Source organism: Sapajus apella, unplaced genomic scaffold, assembly GCF_009761245.1.
Source record: "Sapajus apella isolate SASKATOON/1434 unplaced genomic scaffold, GSC_monkey_1.0 scaffold127, whole genome shotgun sequence".
Lineage (NCBI taxonomy): Eukaryota > Metazoa > Chordata > Mammalia > Primates > Cebidae > Sapajus > Sapajus apella.
Window position 1 is genome coordinate 1034994 of NW_022437067.1, and position 15625 is coordinate 1050618.

General features: G+C 56.8%; 1 protein-coding gene across 1 annotated transcript in view; it reads right to left on the reverse strand.

Moving 5' to 3' along the window:
- The window catches only part of LOC116539260 (cilia- and flagella-associated protein 74-like), a 20935-nt gene extending 7035 nt beyond the window's left edge, over positions 1–13900 (reverse strand). Inside the window, exons 1-5 of the mRNA XM_032262006.1 lie at positions 13821–13900; positions 10833–10917; positions 10549–10692; positions 9017–9115; positions 7807–7911 (exon numbers count right to left, since the gene is read on the reverse strand). Of these exons, the coding sequence (XP_032117897.1) occupies positions 7807–7911; positions 9017–9115; positions 10549–10692; positions 10833–10917; positions 13821–13887 (500 nt within the window). The 5' untranslated portion in view covers positions 13888–13900. The remainder of the gene's footprint in view (positions 1–7806; positions 7912–9016; positions 9116–10548; positions 10693–10832; positions 10918–13820) is intronic.
- Between the last annotated feature and the right edge of the window lie 1725 nt (positions 13901–15625).

Below are 15625 nucleotides of genomic sequence, written 5' to 3' on the forward strand. Positions count from 1 at the left end.
TTTTGTATTTTTAGTAGAGACGGGGTTTCACCATGTTGACCAGGATGGTCTCGATCTCTTGACCTCGTGATCCACTCGCCTCGGCCTCCCACTGTGCTGGGATTACAGGCTTGAGCCACCGCCCGGCCAACCTCTTTTCTTTATGTGACCCAGTGTCAGGCATCTCTTTACTGGACACAAAGACTGATGAGCAATGGGGCTGAGTTCCAGGGGCACGTGAATTTCAGGGGCGCCAGCATTCAGAGCAGAGCAGAGGTGGATTGGGGAAGACTGGGATTTTGAGGACAGGAGTGAGGACATTTGAGGGGGTCTGCACCCATGTGAGCCCCAAACCGCCAAGCCCCCTCTGCCCATCCGTCCGCAGGGAAGCAGCCCTCCCTGCCCTCAAAGGCGGGCTCTGATGCCTGAAGGCCCTGAAGCACCTCCCTGCAGCGCCGCCAGTTCTCCTCATGCCCCTCTTGCCATCCCCGCTGGCCCAGATGCTCCCAGGGGCAGGAACAAAGTGTGACCTGAGAAGAGAAGGATCCCAGAGGGGAAGAAGGTAGCTAATCTACACGGCGGGACCTGGGGAAGGTGTGTGGGAATGAAATCCAACCTTGTCAGGCCACAGAGGGAAGAGCCTGCCCGAGCCTGGCCTGGGCGTCTGAGGTGGCCGTGCCGCCAGCTCACCCACCCACCATGGGTGGCTCCTGTCATCCGCTCAGCTGGTCAAGGAAACCTGGACCCAGGAGACACCTGCACTGCAGAAAGCTGAGACGCCAGAAAATCATGCAGAAGAAGGAATCCGAATGTTTGGAGAGAGAACCTGCTGGAAGGTTTGTTGAGTTGGAGTCTCACTCTGTTGCCCAGGCTGGAGTGCAGTGGCACAGTCTCAGCTCACTGCAGCCTCAACCTCCTGGCTTCACTGACCCTCCCACCTCAGCCTCTTGAGTAGCTGGGACTATAGGTGCACGCCACCATGCCCAGCTAAGTTTGGTATTTTTTGTAGAGATGGGGTTTCACCATGTTCCCAGGCTAATCTCAAACTCCTGGGCTCAAGCAGTCTGTCCACCTTGGCCTCCCAAAGTGTTGGGATTACAGGCGTGAGCCACTGCATCCAGCTGTTGAGAGTCTGACCACATACAGAAGACATGTCTTTCATTGTGGCTCCAGTGAGGAAAGTCCTGCGCCCTTGGAAAGCACCGAGGTGAGCTCTGAAGTGCGCGGGGACCCGGGCAGGGATGCTGCCTATGAGGGGCTCCCAGTTGCACCGGGAAGGTGGAGCCCTGGGGCGCTGCTGGACCTGGGAGGGAGTTGGGCTGGTTCCAGGGCGGGCAGCAGGGCAGAGTATCTCAGCGTGGATGGGTGGAAGGAGTTTTTGGCAGTAGTAATTGATTTAGGAGTCCCGCGAGCTGAAGTAGATGGGCACCCCACTGAAGTCCCCTTTATCGGAAGAGCTGGTGTGGTCAGTCGGAAAGGCAGCGATGAAGGTTGGAGAGATGGGACCGGCTGGTTGTGGAGACGGAGGAATGCAGGCAGCTTTGGAGCTGAAAAGGGAGGACACGGATTCTCCGTGGAGGCTTCCGTGGGGAACCAGTGCTGCGCACACCTTGACTTTAGGCCAACAACCTCTAGAGCTGCAAGCTCATAAATCCGCGCCCTGCTGAGCTGTGACGTTTGTGGGATTTGTCACTGCAGTGACGGGACATGGGTGCAGTCAGAGAAGCCTCACAGCAGTCCTGGCCACTGTGCCTGCTGGGGGTCCCTCACGGCTGAGTGGGGCGTGCCGGGAGCCTCCTCTTTGAGCTGAGCTGGGCGTGAGAAGGCGGCGGTCATGTGACGAGGCTGCGCAGAACACATGATCACTCACAGCCTGCCTCCCACCACCAAAGCAGGCTTCACCAGGCAGGACTCTGGTGCTTCATTCATGGGCTTAGGACGGTGTCTGGCAAGCAGTGGGTGCCCTCTTACCATGTGTGGGAGGATGAGTGAATGAGAGACTGTATCTAAGCCGCCAGCACAGATTCAGGCACCTGCAGCAGCCCCCTGGGCACAGGAATGGAACACACGCAAGCCCAGCACAGGCATTTGGACCGGGAGGTGGTTTGCCTGGGCAGGGCCATCTCTAGGGCCTCCTTGGTGGGTTCCTGGAGCCTGCTGGGCAGGAAATGCCCATGAGGCAAGTCCACAGACCCTTCCGCCAGCCTGTGCCCCCCACAGAAGCAGACCCCAGCTCGGGAGGCCCTGGGAACCACAGGAACGCATCCCTTCCCTTGCCGGGAGGCAGGTCTCAGGAGCAGGCGGGTGCCTGCCATGCCTCAGGAGGGGACAGCTCTGCAGCTCTCACTTGGGGTGGTTTGGGGAAGGGCAGGTGTGGCACTTCTCAGAGTGGACCTAGAGTGTGAGGACGCTGGGGTCCCATGAGGCTGCTCCCAAAAGAGTCCTCCATAGGGAAGTGGACAGGAGACCTGTGTGTGGCTTAGCCAGCCTTGTTCTCGGCCACCCCACGGCTGCTTGGGTCAGGATGGCATGTGCTAGTCTGTTCTCACGCTGCTAATAAAGACACAGCTGAGACTGGGTAATTTATAAAGAAAAGAGGTTTGGTGGACTCACAGTTCCCCATTGCAAGGGAGGCCTCACAACCACAGGGGGAGGCGAATGCGGAGCAAAGCCACGTCTTACATGGTGGCAGGCAACAGCCTGTGCAGGGGAACCATCCATCTCGGCCGGGCGCGGTGGCTCACGCCTGTAATCCAGCACTTTGGGAGGCCGAGGTGGGCAGATCACAAAGTGAGCAGTTTGAGACCAGCCTGACCAACATGGTGAAACCCCGTCTCTAGTAAAAATACAAACATAAGTCAGGCATGGTGGCAGGCGCCTGCAATCCCAGCTACTTGGGAGGCTGAGGCAGGAGAATGGCTTGAATCTGGGAGGTGGAGGTTGCGGAGAGCAGAGATCGTGCCATTGCACTCCAGCCTGGGCAACAAGAACGAACTCCATCTCAAAATAAAAATCATCTCGTGAGACTTATTCCCTACCATGAGAACAGTATGAGGGAAACTGCCCCCATAACTGAATTATCTCCACCTGGCCTCACCTTGACACATGGAGATTATTACAATTCAAGGTGAGATTTGGGTGGGGACAGGGCTGCACGTCACGGGGTGAGGCTCGGCAGCGCTCAGCCACCGGAATGCTGCCCTCCCAGGCTGGCTGGTGCTGCTGCCATGCGATGGCCGGGCTGCCAGCAGCGGAGGTGCCACTGAGCCCCATTGGGTGCCATTTCCTTTTGAGACTCTGGGGTCTTCTACCACGGCTGAGCAGCGACACGCACCCTGGACGTGGCTTCCCCGCTCTGCCCTCTGAGTGAGGTCCCACCTCACGCGGCTCTCTGAGCTGCTCACGCCCCGTGTTTCATCCAACGCGACCTCCAGCAAGCCGATCATCTTGCAGGCGGGATGGGCAAACCGCACGGCTTCCCATGCATGTTCCAGCTCCTTGCGTGCACAGCAGCTGGTCCTGGTGATGCTGCATGTGAGACGCAGCCATGCGGAATCCAGTCTCCAAGATGACAACAGGGACCCCTGGGTGTTCACACCGGAGCCCCCCACACAGGGTCTCGGGCAAGCCTGGACACAGCAGCGGTGACAGCGTCGCCTCCAGACGACATGCAGCTTCTATTTCTGTCTCTTAGGCTGCACGGCAGCCACTTGGGGGACTTGGTGGCCACTCAGGGCGCAGCCCCATGAGGAGGTCCCTATCACACACACCCAGAGCTTCGGCCGGCGGCCGGGTGAGTGAGCATGGGAATAGGTCTCCCCACTCAGCGGGCCCTCGGTGGCACCCATGTGGCTGGCACCTTGTGAGCCGCCCTGACCCCAACCCTCAGAAACCGAGGCCATCACACCCGCTGCCTTAGGTGGCTAAGGGCTGCGTGGCTTGTTCTGAGGCTGCAGATGACACTCACAGTGTGGCAGCAGGGACATGAACTGAGCAAGGTTTAGGCGCCATCCCCAGAACGCAGCTTTTGTCCCGAAGCAGTGGCCAGCCTTGTGCCAGCCTCTTGTCCCAGAGCCACAACCGAGGATTCCTGGAAGCAGAGACTGTGCTCCCCAATATGCCCCTCTCACACACCCATGGCTATTTTGTTTCTGTGCCCTCTGCACTGGGCTCTATTGCTTAGGACGCCCCCGTTCCGGAGGGAGGAGGCCTGGAAGAGAGACCCTGAAACAATTCCATTGCCTGGAAGCTGAAACTGCGCTTCGCCATCTGGTGCTCCTTACACCCCGGACCCAGAGACAACAAAAGGAGTTTCCACATTGGCCACGGAGACCTTGACTGTGAGTGGGAGGGGTGCTACCTCCAATGGGACCCAGCGGGAATATGCCTGGAACCCAGGGAACCTTGGGGACTGGCACAGTCATTCCCAGCAGGGAAGTAAACGAATAGTGGGCAGCTCCCCAAGCAGGACACCCAGCCATGGACAGACATGAGGCCACACATGACACCCAGCTGTGGACACAGGGCCACGTGAGACACCAAGCCGTGGACACGCACAGGGACACATGCAGGGCCATGTGGGACACCCAGCCACGGACACACACAGGGACACACGCAGGGCCATGTGGGACACCCAGCCACGGACACGCACAGGGACACATGCAAGGACATGTGGGACACAGCCACGGACATACACAGGGCCACATGCAGGGCCACATGAGACACCCAGCCATGGACACACATAGGGACACACTCAGGGCCTTGTGGGACACCTAGCTGTGGACACATGCAGGGACATGCAGGACACCCAGCCGTGGACAGACACGGGAACACACAGGACGCCCAGCTGTTGACACATGCATGGCCACACAGGACACCCAGACATGGACACGCACAGGGACATACGCAGGTGCACACAGGATGCCCAGCCGTGGACACATGGGGCCATCCATGAGCCCCTGCGTCAGGCTGTAGCCGGGAGCCGGGCACTGGGAAGCTCACTGCAAGCGTCCGCTGGCAAAGTCCTAGAAGACCTAACCCCACAGGTGGAGAGCAGACAAGAGGTGGCCTGGTGGGGTGGGGCTGCCCACTTAGGCCGTGCGGGGAACGTTCCGGATGCTTTGTGCTGCATGCAAATTAGACCCAGATAAAGCTGAGTCAAAGTCCACGGGCAGCCAGCAGCAGCCAGGCCCACAGGAGGAGGGCAGCAGGTGGGTTCTGGGGGCTCGGGGCCGCGCAAGGAGAGTCCGGAGTCCGGGGCCGGCTGCGGGGAGGGACGGGCCGGCTATCTGCCTGAAACGAGGACGGTGGGAGGCAGGGTTCTCGCCATCAGAGAAGGTGGGTGAGAACAGACCTGCGGCTTTGGTTGCAATTGGAATTATAGATGTGAACGGGAGGTTTCAACACAGCCAGGCAGGCAGGTGGGCAGAGCTGTGCCGGTGTTTCCCGCCTCCGTCTACTGCTGGTCAAGGGGCTGGGTCCAGGCAGGGGCAGGGAATATTAAGGGGAACCTGAGCCTCTCACTGTGCCCGAAAATGCCCACAGAGCGACAGGGACACGAACGCAGGATGTGGAAGGAAGCCACCACCAAACGTGGGGTGGCTAGGGCACCCAGACAAATCACGATGGGCTGGGTCATGGCCCCCGGGACACAGCAACCCGAGCCTGCACGGCAAGCAAACACGGAGGAGAGAACGCTGTCCTAACGGTGGAAAGCCAAGTAACAGGAAGGAATGGTGGAACTGGAAAACCACCCCTTAGAAGCCACGACAGCAGGAATCAGTTCCGGCAGGAAACACCGTCGGATGCCAGCGCCGTGGGATTTCCTGGCCTCAGCGCTTCTCCCCTCAGGCTGCGCATCAGTTTCCAGGGAAACGGCATCACCGCACTGAAGAAGCCGGCGGCTCCATGGCAGAGCTGGCAGCCATCATGCGTCCCACGAGGGGACACTGAGGGGAACAGCTCATCACGCCGGACGCATTGAGCACGGGCACCCCGTGGGACAGCCCCAGCTGTGATCTCAGAACCACAAGCTCTGACTGTCCCAGAAGGACTGAGGCTCTTCCTGATTGTGGGAGGCGAGGGAGCCACCCTCACACAATGCCCACGTGGGCTCCGGGGACGGCTCCCGGACAGGGGTCTGAGTGCCATTTTGCAGCTCTTCTATAAGTTCGGAATTGTTTCAAAATAAGACTTTTTGTTTTTGAGATGGAGTTTCACTCTCGTTGCCCTGGCTGGAGTGCAGTGGCACGATCCTGGCTCATTGTAACCTTCGCCTTCCAGGTTCAAGCAATTCTCCTGCCTCAGCCTCCCAAGTAGCTGGGATTACAGGCATGAGCCACCGTGCCTGGCTAATTTTGTATTTTCAGTGGAGACGAGTTTCTCCATGTTGCCCAGGCTGGTCTTGAACTCCTGACCTCAGATGATCCACCTGCCTCGGCCTCCCAAAGTGCTGGGATTACAGGTGTGAGCCACCCCACCCGGTCCCCTCCTTTTTTTTTTAAAGACAGAGTCTTCCTGCCCCTGTCGCTCATCATAAAGTGCAGTGGTGCAATCCCGGCTCACTGCAACCTCTGCATTGGCTCCAGGGATTCTCCTGCCTCAGCCTCCCGAGTAGCTGGGATTACAGACATGCACCACCATGCCCAGCTAATTTTTGTATTTTTAGCAGAGATGGGGTTTCGCCATGTTGGCCAGGCTGGTCCTGACCTCAGGTGATCCGCCTGCTTTGGCCTCCTGAAGTGCTGGGGTTATAGGCATGGGCCACTGGGCACAGCCGAAAACTTTTTTTTTTTTTTAAAGAAGTAGACAATCACAGCAAGCTCGTAAAGTGAGGCCTCCCAGGGTTCATCAGCCCCACAAACTGTCTATGGTTCATTAGCCTGAGAACCGTACAGGGTTCATTAGCCCTGTGGAGCCCCCAGCCCTGGTGCAGGTGCTGCTGAGCAGTGAGAGGCGGGCACAACACGGCCAGTTGTCAAAGGAGGACCACGGGGACGGTGCTCTCCTCCATGCTCAGCTGCAGCGGGGTTCAGTGGCCTCCGCTGCACCCCTCCTGCTGCTACACAGGTGGGCCACGGTGCAGGGCACTGGATCCCAGCTTGAGTCGCGACCACATCACAGCTAGCTCGGGTCAGAGATTGGCTCAGGGCCCAGTGCTGTCTTCAGTGGGGTGGGGTCAAAATGTTAGGACCCAGGAGGCCGGCGGTATGAGATGGGCACTCTTGTGGGCAGTGTGGCCTGAGGCCAGCACTCAGCCCTCTCTGTTTCCCCCGCCCTGCCCAGGCTGGAAGGCTCAGGTCATCCCAGGCACCTGCAGGGTCAGTGCTGTGGACGTCACGGACCTGGCCGCAGCTCCCGGGGCTGGGGGGCTGTGTGGTTTGGGAGTCCTTCTTAAGGTCAGCTCAGGGTCCCCTCGGTCACTCTGGGCAATTCGTGCACCTTCCCAAACCCCTTCTTGCTAAACTCATCAGAGGCCACTCGGTGCCTCCAACCCCAGCTCCACAGGCAAGTATTCAGGGCAAGGAGGCAGCTGTCTCTCCGGCCTCTGCAAACCCAGCTCGCCGTTCTGTGGAAGCGCAGAGCACGAGAAACCAGGAAGGAGGAAAAGGAACCTGATTGTGGAGTTGCCAGGAACACAAACAAACCCAGGAAAACTGAGGAATGCAGCGTGAAGGCTACTCCTTCCAACCACGGCTTTCGCTCAGTCCTCTTTCCATCTCCCAGTGTTTGCCCGTCGAGTGCAGAACAGAAACCCCCAGATCTGCTTCTCTGCCCACAGGTGGGAAGGACCCGCCTGCTGCCAGCCCCGGCTCTGCCCTGACTCACTCGCTCTCCTTCAGCATGGCCTCAGTTCTCAACTGCAGGTTGCTCTCGTTCTCCAGCTCCGCAAACAGGCGTCTGGACACGGCCTGCAGACGGCCCACGGCAGCCCTGCAGAGGTGAAGGGACAGGCCGGGTGTGCGTCAGGCCTGGGTCACTCCGGGGCCACCCAGGCTCGCCTGGCACCCCTCGGCCTCCTCTCCCTCAGGAGGGAAGTCTTGAGCTGGGCCACGGAGCAGGTGAGGAGTGTGGGGCCGGCGGGAGGCTCACCCCATGCCCACTTCCCACTGGGCATGTGGGCACACATGATGAGCCCCAGGCCCTCGTGTCGGGGCTGCCCTGGGTCCCTCCCTCCCTCCTGCTCCCCTCCTGGTGTCATCCACCCCAGTGCACATCCAGCGCCAGCCCAGCCACGCTCCTAGAGACCACTTCCTGAGCAGTGGACAGTGTGCCCACGAGAGCCGCACAGCGTGAAGCCAGCTGGAGGTCCCAGCCGTGTGCGCAGGAGGTGGGCTTTCAGCAGCTGGCTGGGTACGGCGGTCACCCGAACACCCCGAGTTACACGGTCCAGGAATGTGGCAGGTCAAAGCCCCGCAGAGGCCTGGGCAGCCCCATCTGTTCCTCGACCCTCAGGCCCCCAGCCCACAGTGGCCAGGAGCCCTTACCCCCCAGCCAGGAGCAGCTGCCGGTTCCCTCGGCCCTGGCTGCTGGGCCTCCGCTCCTCACGGCTGCACCAGCCACTCCAGGACGGGCACCCTGCTGGGGCCTTCCAAGGGCTGGGCTGGGCTGAGCTCGGCAGGCGCCCTGTGTCCCCGGGGTCGGAGGTGAGGCCGGAGCTGAGGCAGCGGAGCCACGCTCAGGGATGCAGTGACTGTCAGTTCCCCCAGGCCCTCCTGCTGTGAGCGAGCATGGGACCCATGTGGTCCTCTCACCTCTCACCCCGCCCTGGGCGGCCTTGCTCTGCTGCTCCTTGCTCTGCTGTTCCCCTGACCGTGGACCCACGCGCCCTGCCTCCCAGTGACCCAGCCCCGGTGCCCTCCAGCCCCGGCTTTGCCGACCTCATGTGCTTCTGTGTGTTTGTGTGTCATGGCCACACACTGGGGCGCCTCACTGGCCTGAACATAGCAGGCGCCTTGTGCTCCCCTTCCGGTGAAGGAAGGAGCCTCTGGCCCTGATCTCACGCCCTGTTCCCTGCCCTGTGGCGAGGGCCACCTACGCGTTGCCGGCCTGTCCCTCTGCGGCGATCTCGGCCGCCGTGGCCTCCTGCTGCCTGCGGGTCAGGTCCTGCCTCTGCCGACAGGCGCGCAGCTCCCCTCTGGAACAAGGAAGCGAGGGTCAGATGATGCTTCCCTGAAACTCCAGCCTCCGAAGTGGCAGTGGGGCCGGGGAGGCAGGGCCAGGCCCCAGAGGCCTCCTTGTCCAGGCCAGGAGTCTCTCTAACACCTTCAAGCCACACAAGAAGGGTCCTGTTGTCTGTTTTTGGAAAACCCTGCCCAGGGGCAGCAGTGTGGCCCCACCTGAAGGTGAGGTGGTCTCGGGGCCAAGGATGGTGCAGGAGCGGGGGACCCGTGTCTGCGTAAACAAGTGTGCTCCCGCGTGTGACGGGTACGTGGCGGGAGGTCTGGGGGCCACGGGAGGGGACACAGCTGCAGCTCTCCACAGCCTTCCAGGGTGCAGACCAGGCAGGCCCGGATCGCCAGTAGGGCGTGGGCCGGAAGGAACCCCGGTTCACACACTAGCCCCTGGGGTGACCCTGGCCTCAGTTACCAACAACGGAGCAAAGCCCAGAGCACAAACTCTGGGGGTCGCTCTGTTTTTTTTTGCTTTTTTTCAACACAGAGCCTCACTTGTCTCCCAGGCTGCAGTGTGGTGGTGTGATCTCAGCTCACTGCAACCTCCGCCTCCCGGGTTCAAGTGATTCTCCGGCCTCAGCCTCCCGAGTAGCTGGGATTACAGGCGCCTGCCACCAGGCCCAGCTAACTTTTGTATTTTTAGTAGAGATAGGGTTTCACCGTGTTGGCCAGGCTGGTCTTGAACGTCTGACCTCAGGTGATCCACCCGCCTTGGCCTCCCAAAGTGTTGGGATGGCAGGTGTGACCCCCTGTGGCCGGCCGTGATGGTCACTTGGAAGACACAGGGCCGCTCCAGGAGCATCTGAGGGAAATCGTCATTTCCATAGGTGAAGAACCCATGTTAGGGGCCCAAGCTATGCAGAAGAACGTTTGTCTTTTAATTTTTTATTTTCAAAGACAGGGCCTTGCTCTGCCACCTAGGCTCCCTGCAGCCCTGACCTCCTGGGCTCAAGCCTCCCGAGTAGCTGGGACCACAGGCACCACCCTCCCAGCTGAATGTTTTGATTTTTGAGGAGACACTGAAATATTTAGGCATGAATTAGCGTACCTGTAATTTGCTTTAAAATAGTTTAGCAAAAAACCCCATAGATATTAAATATAGACACACACATACACAGAGGAAGAAACTACAGCAAAGGCTTGACAGCCGGTGACTCGGGGGATGCTGGGGGGCAGGGCACTTGTTTCCGCCTTCTCTGTGGGAAGAGGGCTGGGAGCGCTGGGCACCAGCTCCTGGGTGGGGCTTGCAGAGCTTCTCCTCCACAGAGACCCTGAGAGACCCTCCCGGGCAGTCTCCCAAGGTGGCGACAGGCACAGGGCCACCCCTGCGGCACCCGTGTCACGGCCTGGGGGGGCAGCAGGAGGTGGCAGGCGCAGTGGCCTCAGGCCCGCTCACCTCGTCTTCTCAATGAAGAGGACTTGCTGCTCATGCATCTTATCCAGGGCGCTCAGGTTCTGTCGCAGGTGAGACGCCTGCATTCTGTCCTCAGCTGTTTTCCGCTTCATTTTGTCAGCACCGGTATCTTGTTCTTTCACTGAGCTTAGGGTGAAAAGGACGCCAGCTGCCACCATGCCGGCTGCAGCCTCGGAACGCCTTCCTCGTGTGGCCTGCGGGGCTGCGGCCTGTGGGAGGGAGGGACGGAGGGAGCAGCCCCCACCCGCACCCGCCCCGGGAGTCACCTGCTGTGTTCTGGGTCCGCGTCATCCTCCGCTTCCTGCAGAAGAGACCTGATGTCAAACCCCGGATCCTCTAATTCATGTCTTTCTAGAAATCGAGGCAAGAGTTAAAAAAACAAAAAGCAGATCAAGCATTTGCTTCTGAAGTTTGAGGATAAACCTTTTTCTTTTTTGAGACAGGGTGTAAGGAACCCAGGGCAGAGGCGAGCAGCCTGGGGGACTCCGTGGGATTGGGGCGCTGGTGCCCAGAGAGAGAGAGAAACAGAGAGCCAGGGCTGGTCTGTGAGGCGAACGGGGGCGGGGGGCGCCAGGGCACAGCACGGCTCAGCTGTGCCCAGAGAAAGAGCGGAGCTGCTACCCTGAAGGCGGCAGGCGAGGGAGCCGCCAGACCAGGCAGCCGGGACAGGCAGACGGCGTGAGAGAAAGCTGCCGGGAGCTGCCGTCGGAGGACACCCCTGCTCACCTGCCTGCGGCCCCGAGTGCTCCTGCTGCTCACCCGCCCACTCCCTTTGGACCTCAGCGTGACATTTGGCGTAGTCGTGAGTCTGACACAGTCTTGCTCTGCTGCCCAGGCTGGAGTGCGGTGGCGCCCTCTTGGATCTCTGCAGCCTTCGCCTCCCGGGTTCGAGGCATCCTCCCACCTCAGCCTCCCGAGTAACTGAGACTAGAGGCGTCTTCCACCACCCCTGGCTAATTTTTATGTTTTTAGTAGAGGGTTTCCCCATGATGGCCAGGCTGGTCTTGAACTCCTGACTTCAAGTGATCCACCCACCTTGGCCTTCCAAAGTGCTGGGATTACAGGTGTGAGCCACCACACCCGGCCAGGTTTTTGTTTGTTTGTTTGTTCGAGATGGCGTCTTTCTCTGTCGCCCAGGCTGGAGTGCAGTGGCGCAATCTTGGCTCACTGCAACCTCCGCCTCCTGGATTCAAGCAATTCTCCTGTGTCAGCCTCCCGAGTAGCTGGGACCACAGGCACCTACCACCATGCCCAGCTAACTTTTGTATTTTTAGTAGAGACAGGGTTTCACCCTGTTAGCCAGGCTGATCTCGAACTCCTGACCTCAGGTGATCCACCTGCCTCAGCCTCCCAAATTATTGGGATTACAGGCACGAGCCACCGCGCCCCACCTATCCACCCACCAGTTTTAGGATAAATCTTGACAATCTCTAACTTGATGGTTCTCAAAGCAAAATCCAGGGAACGCTGAGAGTTCCTTAGTGTCTTTCAGAGCCTGTAGGTGAAACTGTCTTCATCATCACACTGGCTTGCCATCTGTCTTCTCTTTCCATGAGTGTACAGTGGAGTCTTTCAGAGGCCACAGGACGTGTGACGTCACAGCAGATAGCTGTGAGACTCCAGCTGCCTTCTGGGGAACCCGATTCTTGAAGTTACTGCTAATAGGTTTGTTATTGCTATTTTAAATGACTAAGTATTGAAATGTTTTCAGCTTTAATTTTTGGCACAGCAAGTATTGAAAGATATAGGCAACATAAGCAAATGTTCTCTGGGTTTTCAATGATTTTTAAGGATGTAAAGGGGTTCTCAGGCAAAAGAGGCTGAAGGTCACTGTCTCAGAAGACTACAGTGGACTTCCAGCAAAACAGCAAATTCAACACGGGGTTTCTTCCCTTCATTAAATCTCAGTAAAAATGACGGAAAAGGCAGAAAGCCACAGTCACAAGGGGAGCAGGAGAGGGAGACAGTGGGTGGAGAAGGCCACACAGCGCCGGGAGACGGGCCGCTGACTCAGCACACAACAGAACCCAAAATGAGGTGGGGGGGGAGTGGGGTGGGAAGGAAACGTGCTTCCAGATCAGGATGGCCTGCCGGAGCCCAGAACTAGAACCAAATCAAGGCACGTCTCAGAAAAATTTCAGATCATCAGAGATTTTTTAAAAAAGCTTCCAGGAAAAGAAAACAAAAATAGGTCACATTCAAAGGACTGGGATAAAAATGGCATCAGATTTCTCAATACTGATGTTGCAAACTAGAAAACTATGGTCTGCTGCTTTCGAAATCTCAGCCACAATTTGTCTTTCTTTCAAATAAGGACAATAATATAAGCTCCCTCTTTGAGAGAAAAATGTGAGTGTAAAGGCTCTCCTCCCCCAGAGTAAAGGGAGTTACAGGGGGACTATGAAGCATGTCATTTTTCTTTCTTGTTGCTGAGAGTTGTGTTACTGCGAATGAAGCTTTATCGGCTGGGCACGGTGGTTCACGTCTGTAATCCCAGCACGTTGGGAGGCGAGGCAGGCGGATCACAAGGTCAAGAGATCGAGGTCATCCTGGCTAACGTGGTTGTGGGAAGTGGAAAAGTTCCTCTTTAAAGTTTCCTTTCTCGTTAAAGAATAAGTGTGCCAATAACTTTGTGAAGCCATATCCTATGTAGCTGTTAGACCTACCATGCTTACAGACACGTAGTACATTCTGTGTCCTTGTACTTTAACCAAGGTAGCTGTGCTGGACGTGCTCACAGGCATGTCCCAGCTCTCCACTGCTTTTACCTGTTCAGAAAAGTTTTAAGTTGTTGGCCAATCGGGTTTTAGTTTAGATTGTGAGGTCTGGCTCCAACCAACGGAGATCAGGCACAGCAGTAAGGACGACCCCAAATGCGTGAGGGATAAATATGTCTGTCTTCCTTTGTTCATTGTACTCTCTGGCAAGATAGCTAGCGAGGTTACCCTTCCTGCAGTCCAGGAAGTAAAAGTTGCGTTGCTGAAAGATCGTTTGTCTCAGTGCTGATTTTCCTTTGTGGCACTGAGCATCTGTTTCCAACAATGGTGAAACCCCATCTCTACTAAAATACAAAATTACCTGGGTGTGGTGGTGGGCACCTGTAGTCCCACCTACTCAGGAGGCTGAGGCAGGAGAGTCACTTGAACCCAGCAGGCAGAGGTTGCAGTGTGCCGAGATTGCTCCACTGCACTCTTGCCTGGCAACAGCGCAAGACTCAGTCTCAAAAAAAAAAAAAAAAAAAAAAGCTTTATTACCATCTTCCAAAAGGGTGAAATCATGCAAAAGCTCGTCCTCAGGGAACAGGTCGCTGTCATCGTCCATGCTGGGAGATAGAGATTAGCTACAAAAGATGATCACAAAATACAGATCAATAAAATAATAGATTAAAAGAAACTATGAATGAGCAATTTCTCTTAAAGAAGATATTAAGAAAATAATGCACAGATTGGGAAAGAATGTTTGCAGCACACACATATCTGACGCAGGTCTTGGATCTGGAGCACACAAAGAGCTCCCATCAACCACACAAAGTGCAAACACCAGTTTAAAAGGTCAAAAGAGGCCAGGTGTGGTAGTGCACACCTGTAATCCCAGCACTGTGAGAGGCCGAGGCAGGTGGATCACCTGAGGTCAGGAGTTCCAAACCAGCCTGGCCAACAAGGGGAGGCTATAGTGAGCTGCCATAGCGCCACTGCACTCCAGCCTGGGCAACAGAGTGAGACCCTGCCACAAAAGAAAAAGAAATTGCCCAAGAGCATTCCGGAGTATCACTTTACACTGCCATTGCAAATACAAAATTGAAATAATTAAATACAAAATTAGCCGTGTGTGGTGGCACGCGCCTACTCGGGAGGCTGAGGCAGGAAAACGGCGCGAAACCCGGAGGCGGAGGTGAGCAGAGATTGCGCCACTGCACTCCAGCCTGGGGACAGGAGCGAAACGCCATCTCAAAAGTGAACAAAAGAAAAAGAAATCAAAAGATGTGGAATAGCCACAAAAAAAGAGATATACAAATGGCTGATATGGCTCTGACCCTCGGAGTAACATCAGCATCTTCAGGGAAATGCGGACGAAGCCGTAATGAGACACCACTAAAGACTGATTGGAACGCCTGAGACCAACATGCTGCTGGCCGCCAGCACTGGCGAGGCTCTGGAAGGCTGGCATCGGCGCGCGTTGCCGGTGGGAGCGTAAAGTGATGTTCTGGAACACGGTGGGGCAACGTCTTTTTTCTTTTGTGATGGGGTCTCACTCTGTTGCAGTCACAGCTCACTGCAGCCTCAAACTCCTGGGCTCCGGCAGCCTTCCTGCCTCCACTTTGCAAGTAGCTAAGACCACACGTATACACTAACATGCGCTGCTAATTTTTAAATTATTGGTGGAGACAGAGGGTCTCTCTCTGTTGCCCAGGCTGGTCTTGAACTCCTGGTCTCAGCCAGGATTCGCCCACCTCAGCCTCCCAAAGTGCTGGGATTATAAACTTGACCCACTACATCCGGTGCCAAAAATAATTCTTAAATAATTTCAACATTATCGTTACACTTTGGTTATCATGTTGGGAATGTTAGGAGGTTGCTCGTGTGGAACTCTAGGTGCTGAATCTTATGTGTCCACATGTTGGAATTAAATGATTTCACTTAAGAAACAGGCCGGGCGTGGTGGCTCACGCCTGTAATCCCAGCACTTTGGGAGGCTGAGGCGGGCGGATCACTTGAGGTCAGGAGTCTGAGACCATCCTGGCCAACACGGTGAAACCCAATCTCTAATAAAAATACAAAAACTAGCCAGGTGTGGTGGCAGCACCTGTAGTCCCAGCTACTTGGGAGGCTGAGGCAGGAGGATTGCTTGAGCCCAGGAGACAGAGATTGCATTGAGCCGAGATCACGCCACGGCACTCCAGCCTGGGCGACAGAGGGACACTCTGTCTCAAAAAAAGAAAAAAGAAACAATGTTAAAATGACAAACTCTTTAGTTCCTTAATTTTTCTGGTGAAAATTAAATTTAATGTCTAACTTCCTTTTATTTTTTTGAGACAGGGTTTGACTCAGTTGCCCAGCCT